At 39.9% G+C, this 19,235-nt stretch overlaps 1 protein-coding gene across 1 annotated transcript in view; it reads right to left on the reverse strand.

Annotated features, from left to right (window-relative positions):
- Positions 1 to 161: 161 nt before the first annotated feature.
- The window catches only part of rnf213b (ring finger protein 213b), a 43,741-nt gene continuing 24,667 nt past the window's right edge, over positions 162 to 19,235 (reverse strand). The window contains exons 37-65 of the mRNA XM_041974758.1: positions 17,199 to 17,405; positions 16,915 to 17,102; positions 16,720 to 16,840; positions 15,849 to 15,949; positions 15,542 to 15,721; positions 14,370 to 14,515; positions 14,187 to 14,286; positions 13,767 to 13,878; positions 13,415 to 13,613; positions 13,109 to 13,296; positions 12,557 to 12,679; positions 11,967 to 12,068; positions 11,392 to 11,634; positions 11,141 to 11,222; positions 11,030 to 11,064; positions 10,840 to 10,943; positions 10,608 to 10,752; positions 10,365 to 10,521; positions 10,188 to 10,282; positions 9,841 to 10,089; positions 9,205 to 9,337; positions 9,038 to 9,121; positions 7,998 to 8,181; positions 5,422 to 5,623; positions 5,269 to 5,346; positions 4,871 to 5,068; positions 1,548 to 1,637; positions 957 to 1,135; positions 162 to 467 (exon numbers count right to left, since the gene is read on the reverse strand). Coding sequence (XP_041830692.1) covers positions 329 to 467; positions 957 to 1,135; positions 1,548 to 1,637; positions 4,871 to 5,068; positions 5,269 to 5,346; positions 5,422 to 5,623; positions 7,998 to 8,181; positions 9,038 to 9,121; positions 9,205 to 9,337; positions 9,841 to 10,089; positions 10,188 to 10,282; positions 10,365 to 10,521; positions 10,608 to 10,752; positions 10,840 to 10,943; positions 11,030 to 11,064; positions 11,141 to 11,222; positions 11,392 to 11,634; positions 11,967 to 12,068; positions 12,557 to 12,679; positions 13,109 to 13,296; positions 13,415 to 13,613; positions 13,767 to 13,878; positions 14,187 to 14,286; positions 14,370 to 14,515; positions 15,542 to 15,721; positions 15,849 to 15,949; positions 16,720 to 16,840; positions 16,915 to 17,102; positions 17,199 to 17,405 — 4,164 coding nt within the window. The 3' untranslated portion in view covers positions 162 to 328. The remainder of the gene's footprint in view (positions 468 to 956; positions 1,136 to 1,547; positions 1,638 to 4,870; positions 5,069 to 5,268; positions 5,347 to 5,421; positions 5,624 to 7,997; positions 8,182 to 9,037; positions 9,122 to 9,204; positions 9,338 to 9,840; positions 10,090 to 10,187; positions 10,283 to 10,364; positions 10,522 to 10,607; positions 10,753 to 10,839; positions 10,944 to 11,029; positions 11,065 to 11,140; positions 11,223 to 11,391; positions 11,635 to 11,966; positions 12,069 to 12,556; positions 12,680 to 13,108; positions 13,297 to 13,414; positions 13,614 to 13,766; positions 13,879 to 14,186; positions 14,287 to 14,369; positions 14,516 to 15,541; positions 15,722 to 15,848; positions 15,950 to 16,719; positions 16,841 to 16,914; positions 17,103 to 17,198; positions 17,406 to 19,235) is intronic.

Here is a 19,235-nt window from a genome sequence, read left to right on the forward strand (position 1 = left end):
TTGCTGGCACTTGATAGGCTGGGGAGAAACGTCAATCTATTGAACGACGCTCAAGAGGCGTTTCTCTATTAAGGGTTTGGTTGACTTTACAAAAGGAGGCGTGATGGCAAACTGACATTCTGAAAAGTTGTTTTGAAAACCACAGAAAACAAAACTTTGGTTCATTAATTTATTTATGACATAATAAGCATAGAAATAACTGATTGAATATGACATCTCAAATAATTCATTCAATCTAAAATATCTTAACAGAAAGGCACATTAAATAATAATCTCTCCAGTCACTGGAATGACTTGATTTACTGATGACAGCTTTAATCTAAGTATTTTATCTTCTTTTGAACTCCACAGCTGCCCTCCACACATCAGCTCCCTGCCCCAGCATGATCTCCTCCGGTAAAGACTCGAGCCCAAGTAGAAGTGGAAGGTCTTTCTGCTCCAAATGGACCTCTAAGGTGGACCTGATGCTGCAAACAGCAGGGAGGGAGGACATGGAGAAAACAACTGTTAGCACTGCATCCGTTGTTTTCACTCCAGGCATTCCTATTGAGCCTGTGCCCAGCTGCTTCTTCAATAGGAATGACCTGTGGCACAGGGGCTACATCTTAAGCTGCTATCCCCTGACAGATGGCTGACTGGAGGGGTCATGCTCTGATCCTTGAAGTCAAAAGGCTCCAAATCCCAGAGGGAAGGGGAACCCCAGCTGAGACCTCCACACTTCTGATTAAAGCTGCCAGGAATCAATGGATTCCTTTAGACTAGGGAGGTCATCTTTGAACTGACAATAGGCACACTTTTCTAAAAGCACCCCGTGCCCAAACTGGGTGGGAATGTCTTTAAGCAAATGTTTTGGGATTGTTTTACCATTTGGTGTGTTACCTCCAACCAACACCTAAACCTTAAAAGGAATATCAGTTGTTTTAACAGAAAAGTGACTGCAAATGGCTCATGCTTACTCCCAGTGAGGCTGGTAACTCTGGTCTGGAATTGCACTGCTCGTCTTCAAGAGCAGAATTTCGTGCAGCTCCAAAGCGAAGGTCTCAACATCTGTGACAGCAAGAAAAGCCTTCAACCCTCTCCGGTCCTCCTCCGACAGCTTCTGCTGGAACTCTGCAGACAGCTTCTGAAACGGATCCTGCAACATGAACATGAATTCAGTTAGGTCAGAGTTTATCTATGTTCTAAATGTAAGATTTCTCAGTTTTTTTTGTTTGTTTTTAGTATTTGTCTAGACAAAAGCTTAATATATGTAGCTTTAATGTAAAAAGAATTCCTGTTTTTACTGGGGTCAAACTCTGGCCGCCTGCAGTGTCAGATGGCACACGTTCAACAGATTACGCCCAGTAAAATTTAAGTCTTTGTGGTGTGGTCTGGGGTCAGTAGCAGCTACCAGGGGTCACAAGTAAAAGTACTGACACAAATCACTCTCTGTGGAGAGCTTTCTACATGGAATTTCAAGTCTTTAAATTGCCTCAGTGGTTATGTAACTGTATGCATTCTTCCATCCCATCCTATAAATTCCTGCAATTTATTTTATGCATACATACTTGCTTCCTGCTCAGCATAAGCTCAGACTTCCAACAAGTCAGGAGCTGCCAGGTGAAGATGCTGTGCTCCAGTTTGCTGTCACCAAGACCCTAAAGAGAAACAGATAACGTTAAAAATGAAAATCATACACGTGTGGTTTATTTGTAAATTGTAGCCTGTCAATTAGACCTCACACATTTCTGAGGCAAGGTATAAAGCTGTAGAAGTTTTGTATTTTTTCCTGCCACAGTTGTCAGTTTCTTTTTGTTTTGTTAATAGAAACTTCTAAATCCTGCACGTAGCTGTAAATACATCATTAAAGTTAATACATTTTCTTTTATAACAATGCAGACAACGTACAAGAGGATTTGTAAAAGTCTTGAACTATCCCTCATTTCTTCATATGTTTACAGGGAAACATGAAATATGTGCAGCGATTTATTTAGATACAGGAGTATGAAAGTGATCATTTGGTCTGAGCAGCTTTATTCTTTAAATGCAAATATTTGATTTATTATTTATCGCAACAGGCCTATATGGGGCGTAATGTAGAACTTTTGCATGCAATTAAAACTCATTGTGTTTACAGGCATAATCTATTTTTCTCTGTGGCTTTTTTGTGAGTGTGTTGGCCTGCACCTCAAGAAAGCGTGATGTGCATAGAAACACTTGCTTTCTCATATAGAATGGAATATTATTCATACCCCTCCGTTCGAAGTGTGCCTCTGAAAAATCTTCGTTTGAAGGGGTATATAGCCCTACCACTTACCCCTACCCCTCTGTCGTAAAAGAAATTGGGACACCCCTACCCCTACATGTGAACACGCAAAACGGAGGGGTAGGGCTAAGTGGTAGGCCAAGGGGTGAAATGGGATTCAGCCTTAGAATTACCATCTTTTATTCAGGACAGTACTCATGTATTAAATAAAATCAAGGACATAAAGAACATTGGACCCTCTCTTCTAGCCACTATGGATGTTGAAGCACTTTATACCAATATCGACCACAAAGAAGGACTAGAGGCATTATAACACTACTTGGAAAAGAGACATCCGGAGCAGATGCCCCCTTCTGCTTTCATCCTTCAACTGGCTGAACGGACCTTATATAACAATGTGTTTTTGTTCCAGAATCAATTCTTCAGACAGAAAAAAGGTACAGCAATGGCCGCTTGTTTCACACCTAATTATTCTAACCTGTTCATGGGAGCATGGGAAGAAAAAATTATTTACTCTGACCTCAATACCTATCTAAACACTATTATATGGTGGGGTAGATATATTGATGATATCATCCTACTTTGGTCTGGTTCAGAAGCCGAATTACTTCAATTCTATTCATATCTGAACAATACTAATAAGAATCTAAAGCTCAGCTTTCATTTCTCTTCATCTGTGATTAACTTCCTAGATCTTAAAATCTCTAAAGATGTCAACGGAGATTTACACACTTCTGTTTTTAGGAAACCGACAGATCGCAATACCATTCTTAGCGCAGACAGCTTCCATCCTCCTTGGCTAATTGATAATATTCCGTTTGGTCAGTTTCAGAGGCTGAAACGTAAATGTGATACAGAAGAAGAGTTTAAAAGTAATGCACAAGACATGAGCCAAAGATTTAAAAATAGAGGTTATAAACAACAAACTATACTCAAAGCTTTCAATAAAGCTAAAAGTCTCCCTAGAGAACAGCTGCTGGTCCCTAAACAAAAAGATCAATGGAACTCTAATCAAGTAGTAACCCAATACAGCAATGAAGCTAATCAAATTAAACAAATTGTTAAAAGAAATTGGGATATATTGAAAAGGGACAGTGTCCTTAGAGAAGCTCTTCCAGACTCTCCAACGATCAGTTTCAGAAAAGCCCCGACCTTAAATGATAAGCTGGTTAAAAGTCACCTTGCCCCTTTAAGACAAAAAACTTGGCTACCTACCATTAAAGTAACCACAAGTGTGTAACCACTGTAGCAACATGATTAATGCTAACTACTTTACAGACGTATCATCAGGTCGTCAGTTTGACATTAAATCATTTATCAATTGCAATACCTCATATGTAGTATACAGACTAGAATGTCCATGTGGTTGTTTCTACATCGAAAGAACAAAGCGCAAATTAAAAGCAAGGTTGGCTGAACATAAACATGCAGTTAGGACCGGTAACCTACAATATCCTATGGCTGTTCACTATCTTGATGCTAACCATGATAATTGCAATTCATTGAAGGTATCTGGAATAGAGCATATAGAAAACCCAATTAGAGGTGGAGACAGACTTAAAAAACTCTTATAAAGAGAGGCATTTTGGATCTACACACTAAAAGCGACACAGTACCAGGTTTGAATGGGGAACTGGATTTTTCTCCTTTTTTGTAATGGACTTGTAATGTAACTGATTGATCTGTGGTTCCTTGAAGAAGAAATGAACAATATCTATTTATTTCATAGTAGATATACGTATGAAGATTGATGTTTATATACATATCTGTTGAATCTTGTTATATTATGCTGTGTTAACCTGTTTTTTGTTTAAAGAATCTCTGACTGTGATTGTCATTGGCAGGTCCGGGTACCATGTGACCGTCTACCTGCCCACATAGAGCAGCTGCTGGTGATTGTCTGTTTATACATGAATTAAGCTGCCAGACAAACATTTTGCCACTCGCCCTGATGAAGGCCCCTTAGGCTGAAACGCGTTGGTGTTGATATGTTTTTTAATAGATTTACCATGAGATAGTAAAAGCTATTTATTTTCTACCTTCTTGAGTGCCTCAGTAATCTTTTCATGAGTAAAACAATTTATAGTTTTACTCTGTGGGTTAGGGTGGGTCTGTGCTTTATCTCTCTGAAACACTCCTTTTCTACGCTGGGCATAAATGTGTTTTTTAAAATCAGATTTTCAAGATTTCCAGAATGAGTGTGTTAGGAGAGAAACAACTAGTGGTCAAACAACTGGATGCAGGTATCAAGTGCAGCTGCAACTGGTCACAGTGAAAGCTGTCATTTCATCTGTCAGATGTGTTAGACACTTGGTCTACTTTTTCTTTGCTGTTTTCATGTGTATAATTTAAGAAATAGAAAGAATTATTGTGTCTTTGTGACAGACTGTCAGTAACAAAGAGCCTAAAGATTCTATTTAAAATAGTCTTTTAGAGTTAACAGAGCATAAACTAACCGGACATCCACTTACAGTAGAGTGTTTCTCTTTTTTTAAAGAAGACATTCTTGTGAAAAAGATTTCTTATTTTAAAAGAAGGAAGGATGATGTAGCAGAGGATCACTTAAAAACTAAAATGTGATTGGTGTGCTGTAATGGATATAACTGTGGCTCTGGGGGTTTATACCTTGGCTACAGTGCTGGAAATCTGTGGGCCCAACTGCAGTGAATCTCTCAGGTAGGACAAGAGTTGACCCTGTGGATCTCCGCCCATCTTCCCCAGAAAGCGAAGGCCAATCTCCACCACAAACACAGCGTCACAAACATCTGTGTAAGAACGAAGCACAGTTCTCATGGTGCTGCTCACCGAGCCCTTCAGCGCGTCCTGCAACATGAACACAAAGCCTGTCAGCAGGCCAGAGGAGAGCAGCAGATGGAAGGAATGTGACCTCTAACAGTGTGGCCTCACAAAAATCCACCAGTGGAAACCAGTATGAACATTCTTCAGCTGGTATTAGTCAGTTCCAGATGACAGCACTCCCAGTGTAAAACACTGAAGGTCACAGAAGAGTGAAAAGATTTTACCTGATGGATCTTTCCTCTGACATCAGCCAGAACCACAGAGAAATCCTGCAGGTGTCGGTTCAGATACCTGGATGTGTCCTGTGTTAGACAGAAGAGGTGCAGGTCAGCATCATGCTTGTTGTTGTATGACATCTGATCAGGTTGGGCTTTTACCGCCATGATAAGTGGTTTTCCAGTCAGGAAGCGACGAGCCAGCTGGGTCTGGATTCCTGGCAGGTCGTAGCTGCTGCCAGTCTCCCCACCTTTCTCCAGAGTGTAGTTGCAGTTTGCTAAAACGAGTGGCAGCAGCTCTCGTTCGGGGTGGCACAGTGTCAGCTGGGTCTCTGATATTCTCTCTAAAGGAACACTGTAGTCACTGGGGAGCAACAAGAGAACACACATGACTATTTCAGTGGGAAGTTGACATGTTGGAGCTATAATTGTATGATATATGCCTAAGTCAAGGGTTATTAGGTGCTCCCTAAATTAAGACCAGTACTTTATTCTATAACTTCCTAAGAATTATATGGAGGTGAAGATGAATCTCCCTGTTATATTTAACATTAATTTTGAGGGAAGTGGATCAAGTGGGTCAGTGGTAAGGTACCTGCTTGTTTCATACCAGCTTTGAAGGGAAATATGGAAAAAAATCTGTGCTTGAAAGCAAATGTGTTGGTGTCTGAATTCACTACCAACTCAACAAGTCAGGAAAGAACACAAACACCATATTTTTTTTTAAGCCTTAAAAATGTGACAGTGAGCCCACTTTGCAAAGTTATCTAGCTTCTTTGTGTGTGTGTGTGTGTGTGTGTGTGTGTGTGTGTGTGTGTGTGTGTGTGTGTGTGTGTGTGTGTGTGTGTGTGTGTGTAACTTTAATGGTACAGTGTTTGAGCATTACAAGCATCTAGTGCTAAAGATGAGCGTAGCAAACTTTAAATGGTAAGCGCAGCTGTGAATGTACGGTGGCTGTCAGTGGCCAAATTTCTTCCAGACATGAACATTTTTTTTTTATTTGCGAGTCCATCCAGCGGCTTCAGATGCAGCAATGACTGCATACAGGTGACTACTTCAACATTGTGTAAATGTGTGTTCTTCTGTGTGTCTTTTAAGGCCCAAACGGTGCTCTAGCATCTATCAATCAAAGCTGGTAATGTAGTTGTTAAGCTGAGAGGGTTCTCACTTCACACACACAGTTGTTTGTCTACTCAGAGACGCTGTAGTAAAAATGGTGGCACAAATATGACAGCTGCCATGTGTGTAGACTCACAGCAAGTAGATATAAATGTCTCATTCTGAGAATAAAACCATGTTATTTTAGTAAAGTGATTAGATACCAACAGAAACTGTGCGGAATGAAATATTGCATTTTTCTGCCATTAACCTTTGATTTTGTTACACACGGCACCTTTATCTTCAGATGATGCTGCGTTCACTGTGCCCCAGAAGTAACTCTTTAAATCTGAAACTCTTAAAATCTTGCTTTTTGTTTTGTTATTAACATCAAATCTCAACATTATTTATTTAGTTCACTTAAAATGAACAAATTAAATTCCTAATAGCCTTCTACCAGCTCTTTGTTTAATATTTTACATCCTGACAAGGAAGTCTGATTTCTAATTTATGTTTTTTATTAGAAATTCCAAATTCCAATTTGCCATTGAAAGCACCATCAGTCCAGCCTCTAACAGCCTTTTCTAAAACAAACATGATGAAATATTGTCTATAGAAGCTACAGTTCTTCTTGTCTACTGCTAAAACTCAGATAAAACTCAGAAGAAATAAGCTACAGGGAGGTCCAGAGTTAATGAAGCTGATAATGTGACTGGAGGAAGATTTAATGGTGTTATTAACCAGCCTTACATTACATTATGATGTTGTCAAGTCCTGCTTTAACAATCCAGACAAGCTCATCAGAAGACTTAAAATTATGAGGGAATGGTAGCCTTCAAGCTGTCTAAGGTCAAATTGTGGATGAAGGTAATGCAAGTATCTGACTATAAATTAGTTTCAACTGTCAACTTGGTTTATGGTCCCAGCTCTCGGGTTCTTAACTGTATGTACACTCATAATGATATGCTCCAAGGGTCATAAAGTACTGAATCTCAAAAGAGGAAGACCCGAGGAAGAGGGGAGCCATAAAATCGTCCTGAATAGAGGTGGAAAGCAGCTGCTTCACTGTTTCTGTCCTATTTTGCCGAAAGCAGGTAGCAGGTATTGTATTGGCTGTCAAGGCCCTTTAACTCATTTCTTTGACTTTAATTTTATTTCCAGCTTCTGCTTCATGGATGAAGAACAAGTGGCTAAAGACAATTTTAAAGCCCAAAAATGCCAGAATGTGGAGAGTATAAACATTAACAGATCTTTAATAAGCTGAGCTGAAGAGCCCATGAATCAGCCCAAAGCTCCAGAACAGTCCACCACACGGAGCCTGGATGGCTTTCGTTTCAGATTAACTTTAGGTGGTCTAACAAGCAGTCTCCAGTGGAGTGTCTGTTTTATTTTATTTTTGACTGCAATGTGGCAAAAAAAGCTAATTTCAACTAATTTAACAAATAAATTAAATAAAAAAAATACCAACAGTTCAAGGAATATTGTCATATCTGACATTATGTTCAATTAAAGAAAAGTATCTATTTTCCTTTTTTTTATATAAAACTGAGGACGAGGATCTGAAGCTGTTTCACAGACCTGACATGAACTTAAACCGTTAAAAAACATCTGTAACTGTGGTCAGGTGATGCAGGACTGACCTGTCTTTATAGCGGCTCATCCTCCTGGCCTCCCTCACCAGGCTGTTATGAGTCTCTGACAAGAAGTCCAGCAGAGTTCGGAGGCAAGAACCTGGTCCATGCCGACACGGTGTCAGATACTCCCCTGAGCTCTCCATTGTCAGCTCCTTCTCACAGAGATTGACATCCACTCCAAAATCTGCTGCTATACACACATGCACACACAAAACCAAGTGAACACACGCAGTCATGGAGGACACGTTGAATCGCTGCTCATCCAGAAATGGCTTACTCAAACAGAATTTAAGTGCTGTGGTTGTTTACATGATCAATAAATCACTAAGAGACCTCATAAACTCTACAGATATGTTCAAGAAACTACAGCGCCATTTAAAAAAAGGTGGGTTTTATTTGAAACACTCACTGCCAGTTGGAAGCTTTTATTGCCCAACCTCTGCACCAACAGCTGGAGGTCAGTTCAGTTTAAAAGGTTTTTATAACAGTTTTTCTTTTTGGCTCCTGAACGGTAAAAACAACTAAAAAGTGAAATTTTGTGCAACTCATGGAGGAGTTTATTAATCAGAGTAGATCTTTTAAATATTTATATTTTTTAAAACCGAGTCAAATATGTCATCTTAAATAATTTAGCTTAACCAGTTTTCACAACCCTTGCTCACCTTTACACCAAACTTTATCTCTGTCATCTTTTTTTTATTTATTTATTTTTTAATAAAATTAATCTCTATTCTCTCTTTGGTGCAGCCACGAACTGGGTCGTAATAGTCACAAAATATTATGACCCCAACACCACAGACTTTAAACTGTTTGTATTACACATTGTGGTCAAACTGGATAACCACTTTAAAACCTGAATTCAAACACTAGTCATGAAAACAAATAATCCGAACTGTTTTATCACCATATATCTAACCTATGTTTAGTTTAAGGACACAGAAAAACAGTAAAAAAAAACATAAAAAAGTCAGTGTCCTTGCTTAAATGATTTTCAAATAATCCCCTTTTTAGTGTTTATCTTGAAATGTTAAAGGCCCCTGGCTTACAGTTGTTTGCCACCTCGGCTCTGAGGCAGTTCCACACTCTGATGAATCTCTCCACTCTCTCTGCCAGCATCTTCTTCTGGTACCCTGATGAAGATGGTGAGAAAAATCTCAGTTTGTGTTTCCACATGTGTTGCTGCTGTTCATTTAAAGAGGGAAAGCTGCAGCACCTGCAGGTATCCGCTGTAACATCTGCGCGATGGTCTGAGATGGAGAGCCTGAGGTCAGTGGAAACACCCTCATCAGGTCTGACTGTAAAGCAGCCAGCTCAGGCAGGTGATGTAGCTGCCGCACACAGTGTATCTGAGAGAAACACACAGTCAGTGCAATAGATGTAGAAATATTTTGGTAATAAAATAAAAGAGTCATGGTGCAGAACTTTAAAGACCGTTGGATCCATTGAATTAAAGTCAGGTGTGTTGGAGCACAGAAACATTAAAAGCCTACAGGACTGCAACCCTAACAGGACAGAAATGATCAACCCTGTAATAAAGGACTTCAGATTTGGCTGTCTCCATGAGCCCATGAATTATCTGATGACTCAGAAATCAGGTAACGATCAGTCTTTTGGTGCGCAAGTAAACAGGCTCAATGACACTCTATTTAAATAATCAGGTTAACCCCAGAACCCATTAAAATATTCTCTGAGTTTTACCAACAAAGACAAAACATTCAGTTGCCCCGATTGAGAAACTTCAGATTAGTGTCTGGACACAACAAATAAAGAAACATCACAAGTGACAAAAGAAAAACTGAATTTCAGTATCAGAATCATGCTATCAGAAGATGTCAGTGATGGTTCTTACCTTCTTAACAAACAAGCAGAGCAGCGTTAAAGAGCTGCGTCTGTGCGTCTCTCCCGCCAACTGAGAGAAACGCTCCACCGTCAACGTCTCACGCAGAGTCCAGAAGGATGAGCGATGTGTCGGGCAGTTTGAAGGAAGGGATAACATCTTCTCAGGGTCGCCATGGAGAAGAGTCATCAGGGGGCTTCCAGTGAGTCCTTCATCAGCGCTGATTCTGTCCTGAGCTTCAGCCAGATTCTTCGGTAAATCCTGAAAACCAGCAGGAAAAAAGGAGCAGAAAATGCCTCAGAGTTCATCTTCTGAAAATGTCGATTTCAGGTATGTAAACAAAGTGTGCGCTGGTTTACTTGAAGTATTGGGTTGATGGCAGATTCGCAGACGAGTGCCTCCCACTGCTGCCGTCCCTGTCTGGAGGACAGATCCGGTCTTGCACCCTGAAAACCTGCACTGACATAAAGCAGTTGATGTCACAAGTTTATCTCATGAGAAGCTGTGAGCTAAGAGATGTTCAAAGTGGCTTTGACCTGTAGGAAATCCTGTCAGAATCAAATGAACTGTCACTGCTGTGTTGTCCATGTTCTGATCCAGAATCTTCCCCAACACCGCCATGTCCTTCTCCAGGTGGTTCCACAGGAAGCTGCAGACATCATGTGGCCTTGGGTGGATCATGTCAGCAACACTCTACAAAGAACGTGTGATGCGTGAGGATTCATCACAGGGAGCTGCTTTTTAAAAGCTGCGATGTGTAAAATCAGATTCAGTCTCACTCTTTCATTTCTTATGGTGCCTTGAAGCATGGCGAGGTGCGTCAGGAGCCGCAGGATGCAGGACTGAGCAGAAGTCAACTGTCTGTTTGGAGCTTCAGACCTCTGATGAGCCTCACCGAGAATGTGTCCTGTCCGAGTCTGATCCCTGATGTTCCACACAAACATGAAGAGACACAGGATTAAAATAAAAACATTTATAGATAAAACACCGATTAACTGAATCAGGTAACACCTCTGCTGAGTGTGTTGAGTGAAGCCTTGAACTGGGATGTGTCTTTCTCCTCCAACAGGAAGCCCACAGTCAGGACATTTTGATCTTTCCACTGGTCTCCCACACTACGAGACAAAGTGATGTGAAAATCATCATTTGTTGTATTAAATATCCTCAATGATTGATGTCAAGACAAAGGATAAGTCCTCACCTCGCCCACAAAGCAAACATGTCCATTTGCACATTCTAAAAAGACAAAGAAAAACACATTTAAAGGCTGTTAACCAGAAGAATAACTAATTTAACGCTGTAAAATACTTACGGTACTGGCGGACTTTCTCTCTGCTCATCCACTGTCTGGCTTCACTGCTGTGATCATCAGGCATCGTTGGCAGAAATGACTTCTTGGAGGGAAAATAATATTTAAATTAGAGGCTTCCATGCAAACGAAAAAGGGATTCATTTAGATGAAATAATGAGGACAATGATGAGAGATCAACATAGCATTTTTTTTATTGTTAGGCATCATCATCTCTCTGGAAAAGTTTAGTCTCTGTGTGGGTGTGACCTTACCGTGACGTTCTCAGGCTGGAAGGCTATGTGATGAAGAGGAACCAGCAGATGGTTTCCACAGAGGAGAACGGAGTCCAGATGGATCAGCAGCTCCAGGAGGATTTGTCTCTGAGTTGACAGAGTTGAGCTGATCTGGAGCCGCGAGCCTGATCCACCAATATGGTTGGACAGCAGAGATGAGCAGAACTTCCTAAACTCCCTTGAGTTGATGTTTCTGAGGAGATCTTCCAGTCTCGCTTTCTCCTGTTGGTTTATACAGAGGCACACGAAAAAATATATGAAGACAAGGAAACAGGAAGAAGACACAATCTACCTGCCTCTATTTTTAAATATATATATATATATATATATATATATATATATATATATATATATATATATATATATATATATATATATATGTTTGTAAGGGTAATTATACTTTTTAGGCTTATCTTTTCTATTCTAAATTTTAGATTTTTAAAGTATGTAAATATTTATCCACAAGTGAGACTTTTACCAACAAATATTTTAGTACACATTCCTGTCCATACTGTAAAATTTCTGAAAAACAGGAGACATTATATGTGACATACCTGTGAAGAAGGACATATGTTGGGGTCAGATGACTTGTAGCGGCATGTGATGTGTCTGAACAGGGCCAGAGCCACAAAACTGATCTGAGAGCCTCTCAGCTTCTACGGATAAAACAAAAAAAAATAACATTACAGCTGATTTAAAACAAATAGATATCAACTAAGTCATCTAAAACTGACTTTATTTATCTGCTAGGAACTTTATCTGAGCAAGAAGCACAAGTCTAAAAATATGTAAGTGAAAACAAGTCAAGCCTCTCAAGATGTAACTATAATGTAAACCAGCTAAATGCTGGTGTATGAACAGATGATGAATCACAGGTGTTAAAATTGCAGACATATAAAATGTCATTAATGAGAAAGTTGAACATTTTAACAGAACACTTAAAATGTTCTGTGATTAAACAACATTAACAGAGTCTAGCATAGTGATTTTACAGAGTTTCTATAGACTGTTTATAGACTCAAATTGGGGCAAACGAACTGTGTAATTAGTAACAAGGCTTTGCTGATCTCTAGTGGTCATAATCGCCCTACCAGCAACACATCGTCATAATCATCAGTCCGGTTTGCTCTCACGTCATTCTTACCTGCAGCTCTGTCACAAAGTTTTCAGACCGTTTCTCCATCAGAACCTGGGCCACGGCATTTCTCATGGTTCTGTAGGCCGCCCCGCAGCACAGGAATTGGTCCACATTAGTAGGAATCATCCTCTTTAAGAATAAACAAGATTTTAATTTAAAACAGACTTAAAAACTCCTTGTAGCTCAGAAACCAGCTGAAACCTCATCTAGAACTCTGCAGAGATCCAACTTAATATATGTTCACCGTTCAGTGTAATGTTTAACTGTCCTTGTACATTATATATTATATTTGTTAAAAACAACATAAAACAATTAACAATTTTTATTTGTGAAGCAAAATAACTACATAAAACTGGTTCAGTCATCAGTTTGAATAATTTTCCTGTTTTCTTGGAATAATTAAATGATTGTCTGGATGCAACATTTTTTTCTATTCTAAACTAAATTCATCCTAATAATTAACAATTTATACTAAAAAATCTATTCAAAATATTAATAAAGACAAAAAACGTCTCATTATGAGTGAAAATTTGCAATAAACATTTGAGATGTTTCTACCTGAAGTCGCAGAAGTTCTGCAGGGAAGATCCACCTGTAGGCCGGGCTGTTCATCAGGGACAGTATGCAGTCCATACCAGAGCGTCTGTAGAGGGCTCGCAGCAGGTAAACCCTGAGCCAGTCATTACCACTGTACTCAAACACTCCCCTCACCTGCAGTAGGTACTCTACAGCCTCCACCTCTTTACCTTTTAAGACAAAAATTAAAGTTAAAAACATTTATTTCCCTACGGCTACTTACTGGTACATTTTTAAAATTCCCTGCTTGTGTGCAGCAACAAAACAGCAGAATAAAGCTAAAAACACCTTGAAGGTTAGCTCTCTCCAGCAGATTAGCAGCAGTGCTCAGGTAAATCCGCAGCTTGGCTGTGTTGAGCAGGAACTCCGCCGGGTCCTCCTGTCGGTCTGGGGTCTGTTTCCTGGCAATCCTGCTCAGAAATCCGATTTCGGCTTGCAGTTCTTTACTCTTCTCCACTTCTTTTGCTTTTGAGCACAGCAGAGTGTCCTGATAGAAAAAATATATACGTTTTGTTTTTACAGTAATTGCATAAACTGCCAGCAGGAAAAAGTTAGATCTGATGAAAAGCAGGTCAACAAGATATAACATATAATGTTAATAGAAAAAGCACAACAAGGAAGAGAAATCAGTATCTTTTACCTGGAAGCAGTTAACAAACAGCAGGTAGAGTTCAGTGCGGTCCTCCATGTCTAGAAGGTTCTCCTCCAGATTCTTCAGGTAGGCCTGAATATGAGTCTTTACCTGGTCAAAACTGACAGATAACACACAGTTAACTGACATCTATTTACTGGAAAAGTATCTCTAGATACTCCCGTGTCAATCTGATATCCGTCACACTACAACTCAGCTCTGTGAGGTTTTCACATGAAATGTTATTTAAGTTAACAGATTTGCTTTTTTCAGTCAAGTAGTGAACTTTCTGGACTGGTTTAAGTACAAAAACACAAAGATGGAACTGCTTCTGCCAAAGGAAAGAAAGACCAAGATGTGAAAAACATGATTCAAAATAAACATGAATTTGTTCCTAAATCAGTTCATCCTTCTCCCCTCTTCCCTCACCTGTGCTGCAGCAGCAGTTTGGGCAGCACCGATCGGACCACCGGGCTGTTGTCCACACACTCCAGGAAGGGAGTGAGCTCTCTGGTGTGGTAAATATCTCCTGCATCACACACAACAACAAAGAGTGATAACTCACCATCACCACATCCACTGTTTACCGCTTATCTGTTTACCATCACTGACCGTTAGCTGAGACAAGTAAAGAGAAGAGCAGCTCCACCACCCCCTCTTCAGGCTGCTGCACCTCTGACAGACAGAACCTGGACACCACCTCCAGGAAGAAGGCGTTACAGCAGCGTCTGATGGCTGCCTGCTGCTCAAGTGCTGCCCTAAAACAAAAGGTTCATTTCTATAGCACATTTCAGGTACTAGACAATTCAAAGTGCTTCACATAAAGCATTAAAAGTATTACAACGGGGTGCAGGAGAATCATTAAAAAGTACATAAACTTTACAAATAAATAAATAAAAGAAATTAAATAAAAACCTAAAATAAAATAGATAAAAAGCAAGAAATAAAGTTCCAGTGTTAAGAATGAACAGTTGTTTTGATAAAAGGCAGCAAATAGAAAAGTTTTTAACCCTGATGTAAAACTGCTGAGTCAGTAGACCTGCATTTTTCGGTGAGTTTGTTCCACATGTGAGGAGCATAAAAGCTGAACGCTGCCTCTCCACGTTTAGTTCTGATTCTGGGAACAAAGTAGACCTGATCCTGATGACCTGAGGGATCTGGTTGGTTCATAATGAACCAGACGATCCTGAAAGGATTCTGGTCCTAAACCATTCAGATCTTTGTAAACTAACAGCAGGAAGCCAGTGTAAAGATCTGAGGACTGGAGATATATGATCTACTTTCTTGGTCTTAGTAGACAATGTTATAGTAGATAATCTTCCGAAGAGAAATGCAGATGTACTTTAAATGATATCAGGTTGACTTCACAACCATCCTAATGTGATGCTGAAATTTAGGTCTGAGTGCAGGACTACTCCCAGATTTCTGGCTTGGTTGTCGGTCTTTAACATCACTGTTTGGAGCTGAGTGTTTACTTTTAATCTTTCTTCCTTCTTAATCTTCCTACTTTAAATCTGAGGAGGGAAACTGGATAATTCCCCACCTTTTACTGCTTCTAACAGCATGTTTTATTACTCCACTAGAGGAGCAAAAGATTGGAAAAAAAGAAGCGTGGAGTTTTGGAAACTTATGTACGGTTGCTTTCACAAAGCCTTTCAGTGTCATGATGTGGTCTATTAAGTCCTGCATTTGGGTCTTACTGCTCCCACCATGGACTAAAGTCTGTCAGGTTATGGTATAAAGAACAGAATTTGTGTCCTTTAAAATGATTATTTACAGCTTACTTGACTTGGTGAGAAATGGTTGGTGTGAAGTCATTTGGTAGGTCAGCCCTGCATTTCGGGCAGGAACGCCTGTGCTGCTGGATGCAGCGCTGGAGACACGTCATGCAGACGACATGCTGGCAGGGCAGAACGGACGGCTCAGCAAGCTCCAACAGGCAAACTGGGCAAGAAAGGCCAAACCTTTAAAGAGAAGAGAGCTTCATCACTTTAATGTGGAAGAACATCAGTGATGTCCATCTTATTCTTTTTTTCAATATGAGTTTGCAGTTTGCTGAGGTCCAGATGCCCCAGATGTTTAAAGTCAGACCTCAGATCCCTGCTGATGCACTCATCATGGAAAGAATTGAGGATGCGAATCAGCTGCTGTAGTGTGTCCAAACTTCTTATATCAGGTGACTCCTGCATCAGCTGTTAGAGATAAACAAAACATAAACATCTTCTTTATTTTTATTCCAGCCATAGAGGACCATTATTTTTGTTCTTTTAAGACTGACATATAACTTTCTCAATATAACTTATTGATCTTTGGCTGCTCCTGTTGGACATTACTGTCAATTTAAGCTCTCTGATTGGTGGAATTATATTATATTATATTATATTATATTATATTATATTATATTATATTATATTATATTATATTATATTATATTATATTATATTATATTATCATGGACCACTCATCGTGAATTTACCACATAGTCTCTGAATAAACACTGCATTTTGTGGCTGGATAAAACCTCCTGGATGTAATATAAGTGCCTGTAAAACATCCATAGATCACCTAAAGGATGAGATATCCATCGTAATTTACCTTAGAGAGTTACATACTACTGTTGATGAGAAATTGTTGACAATATATGCACTAGCACTCGGGGCCACCAGTGATCTAGTTGCATTAAATTGTTGAAAATAGCCCCTCAATCAATGACCTCATTAATGTATGAATTACTGGTATTCAGTCATTCAGACCAAATTCATTCAAATGTACTACTCATGGCAACAAAAAGAGATCTAGTACAGCTGTTGTGAGAACAGTGAATGTTTCTAGTTTCCTTGTCTCTGCAGATATAAATTACTTTGGTCAGGATTATGTTTAATAGCTAAAGTGAGGCTAAAACAGTCCCAAAGAAAGCTCAAGACAGAACTGAGAAAGTAGGGGAAAAAGTATTTTTACTTACGTTTAGCTGAAGGTTGTAGTGTTTGATCGCCAGCTCTTTCAGTCTTGAATCATCTTGCTTAACTTTGAAAATGACATGTTGGATGAAAGAAGCAACGACCAGAATCCCTTGCCACAATGATCTGAGAGAGCAGATGAAGTTATAATTAAACCCGACTCACAAAACAACAGATTTTTAACATCTAGTTCGCCTCACCTGATGGAGTCCAGATGCTGCATACAGACGCCACCACAGAGGGCGGCATATTTTTGACCGAACGCTCTGTCTAAGCACGGCTGCAGTAACTCCACTCTGCTCAGAAAGGACTCGCACTCGTGAAGGGAAGTCACAGCCAACAGTTTGGTGTGCTCAACGCACATACAAAGAACTAAAAGGTCTTCCATCTGCAAAAAATACAAATTCAGGTTAAATAAATTCAGCAGGCAGCCTTTTTCACAATGATGACGATGCTTTAAAAGAATAGAAAATGTTATTCTGACCATTTCCTGCGGCTCCCTCCTCTTCGACCCCCGCTGAAGGACATCAACGGCTAACTGGGGCTGCAGTAAAAGAATGTGGCACATTGTGTCGAGTCTGGCCTCAAAGTACTTTGCAGCTGCCATAATCCAAGCAGGAGAGAGGTGGACGATGGTTCCCATGGATGTTTGGAGCTCTGACACGAAGCCCTGCATGGCTCTGGTGAACACCTGTGTACAACAGATATGATCATCACTGTCAATCTGCCAGCGTGGCCCCATTGTCATTAGTTTTTCATAAATAAATGTTAAGTTAACCGTGTTGATAAACTTAATTTAACCAATATATCGACAACAAGCGAAACAAAAGTCAAATTTGCACAAAAGAACACTAATTAAATAAAACCATTCATAAATTTAAGGCTGGACTACTGTAATGCCCTTCATGTGGTCTCAGTCAGTCTTCATTTCATGTCTTCAACTTGTACAGAAAGCTGCAGCCTAATATTACTACCTATAGTAACAAAATTAGAGTACTTATAGATCCTTCTTTTCCAGAATGTAACACTACATGTCACATTCACCCATTCTTCTCCAAGACCACTTCCACATGTAGTCAGGGAAAACCTGCAATCGATCCAATGACCTTTCCGGTTAGAGGACGACTGCTCTTCCTCTGAGCTACAGCCGCCCCATAACGTGCACATCCAGATGTGAACATATAACTCCACTGGCTTCCCGTTTGTTTTAGAATTGATTTTAAACTTCTGTTTGTTTTTAATGCTGTTAATGGCCTGGCGCCCTCCTACTTTTCGGGCATTTGAATTATTTGTCATCATGGCAGGGCCCTGCATTCTTTGGGTCTTCTGCTAGAAGTCCCACGGTAGAGATACAAACAGTGGGGATATCATTCTTTGGTGGTTACTGCTCCTAGACTGTGGTACAAACTGACCCCAACATTCGCATCACTACTGATCTCAGCCTTTTATTTTTGGAACTGAAACCCACTTTTTTAGCTTGGCTTTTAATAACGACCAGCGCAGTCTTGTTTTTAGGTGCAATTTATTATTCTTATTTATGCACTTCTGAAAGGCTCCTAATACCCTGCAGCACTGTAGCACTTTCCTATTGTGTCTCTATATGTTGTTTTAATTATTTTATGATTTTATGCATTGTTTTTACATACTTTTTATGACTTTTTTGTAAACCACTTTGAGAATGTTTCGGTTATTGTAAAAGGCTATACAAGTAAAACTTGATTGATCAATCATTTTAGTCATTTCTGAGCTGCATTATGACTTAAAATAGATCTTATACAGTTTTTAGTATTTAACATCAACACATTATTTGATAGCTGAACTTTAAAAATAATTAGAACGACTCCACTGAATGAATCAGTCTAAACGGTGGGGACAAAGCAGCCTACAGGAGGGAGGTGGCCTCTCTGGTGACATGGTGTGAGGACAACAACCTCACCCTCAACACTGACAAGACCATGATAGTGGACATGAGGAAGATGAGGAGCCCTCACCAGCCACTGCTTATCCGCGGGCTGGAAGTGGAGGGGGTCAGCAGCTTTAAATATCTGGGGGTCCACATCAGCGAGGACCTCACCTGGACACTCAACACCACACAGCTGGTGAAGAGAGCTCAGCAGTGGCTGTTTGTCCTGAGGAGGCTGAGGAAGTTCGGCATGTCACCAAATATCCTCAGAAACTTCTACAGCTGCGTGGTTGAGTCCATCCTGACCAGCTGCATCACCGTGTGGTACGGCAGCTCTACTGTCACCCACCGCAAACGCCTGCAGAGAGCGGTGAAGACTGCATCCAAGATCAGCAGGACTCCGCTGCCCTGTCTGCAGAGCATCTACCAGCACATTTATGTACATTTATGTACATAGATTATTTACTCTTTTTTTATCTTCTATCTAGTTTTTAAGCTGTTTTTCTTCTATTTTATAACCTTTTATAGCATTCAGTGTGGACGGCAAAGTTAGAATTTCATTGTTCAGGGAAACTTGTTCAGGTTTGAAAACGCAACGTGACTTTATAACTAAGTGTA

This window comes from Melanotaenia boesemani, chromosome 21 (genome assembly GCF_017639745.1).
Source record: "Melanotaenia boesemani isolate fMelBoe1 chromosome 21, fMelBoe1.pri, whole genome shotgun sequence".
Classification (NCBI taxonomy): Eukaryota; Metazoa; Chordata; class Actinopteri; order Atheriniformes; family Melanotaeniidae; genus Melanotaenia; species Melanotaenia boesemani.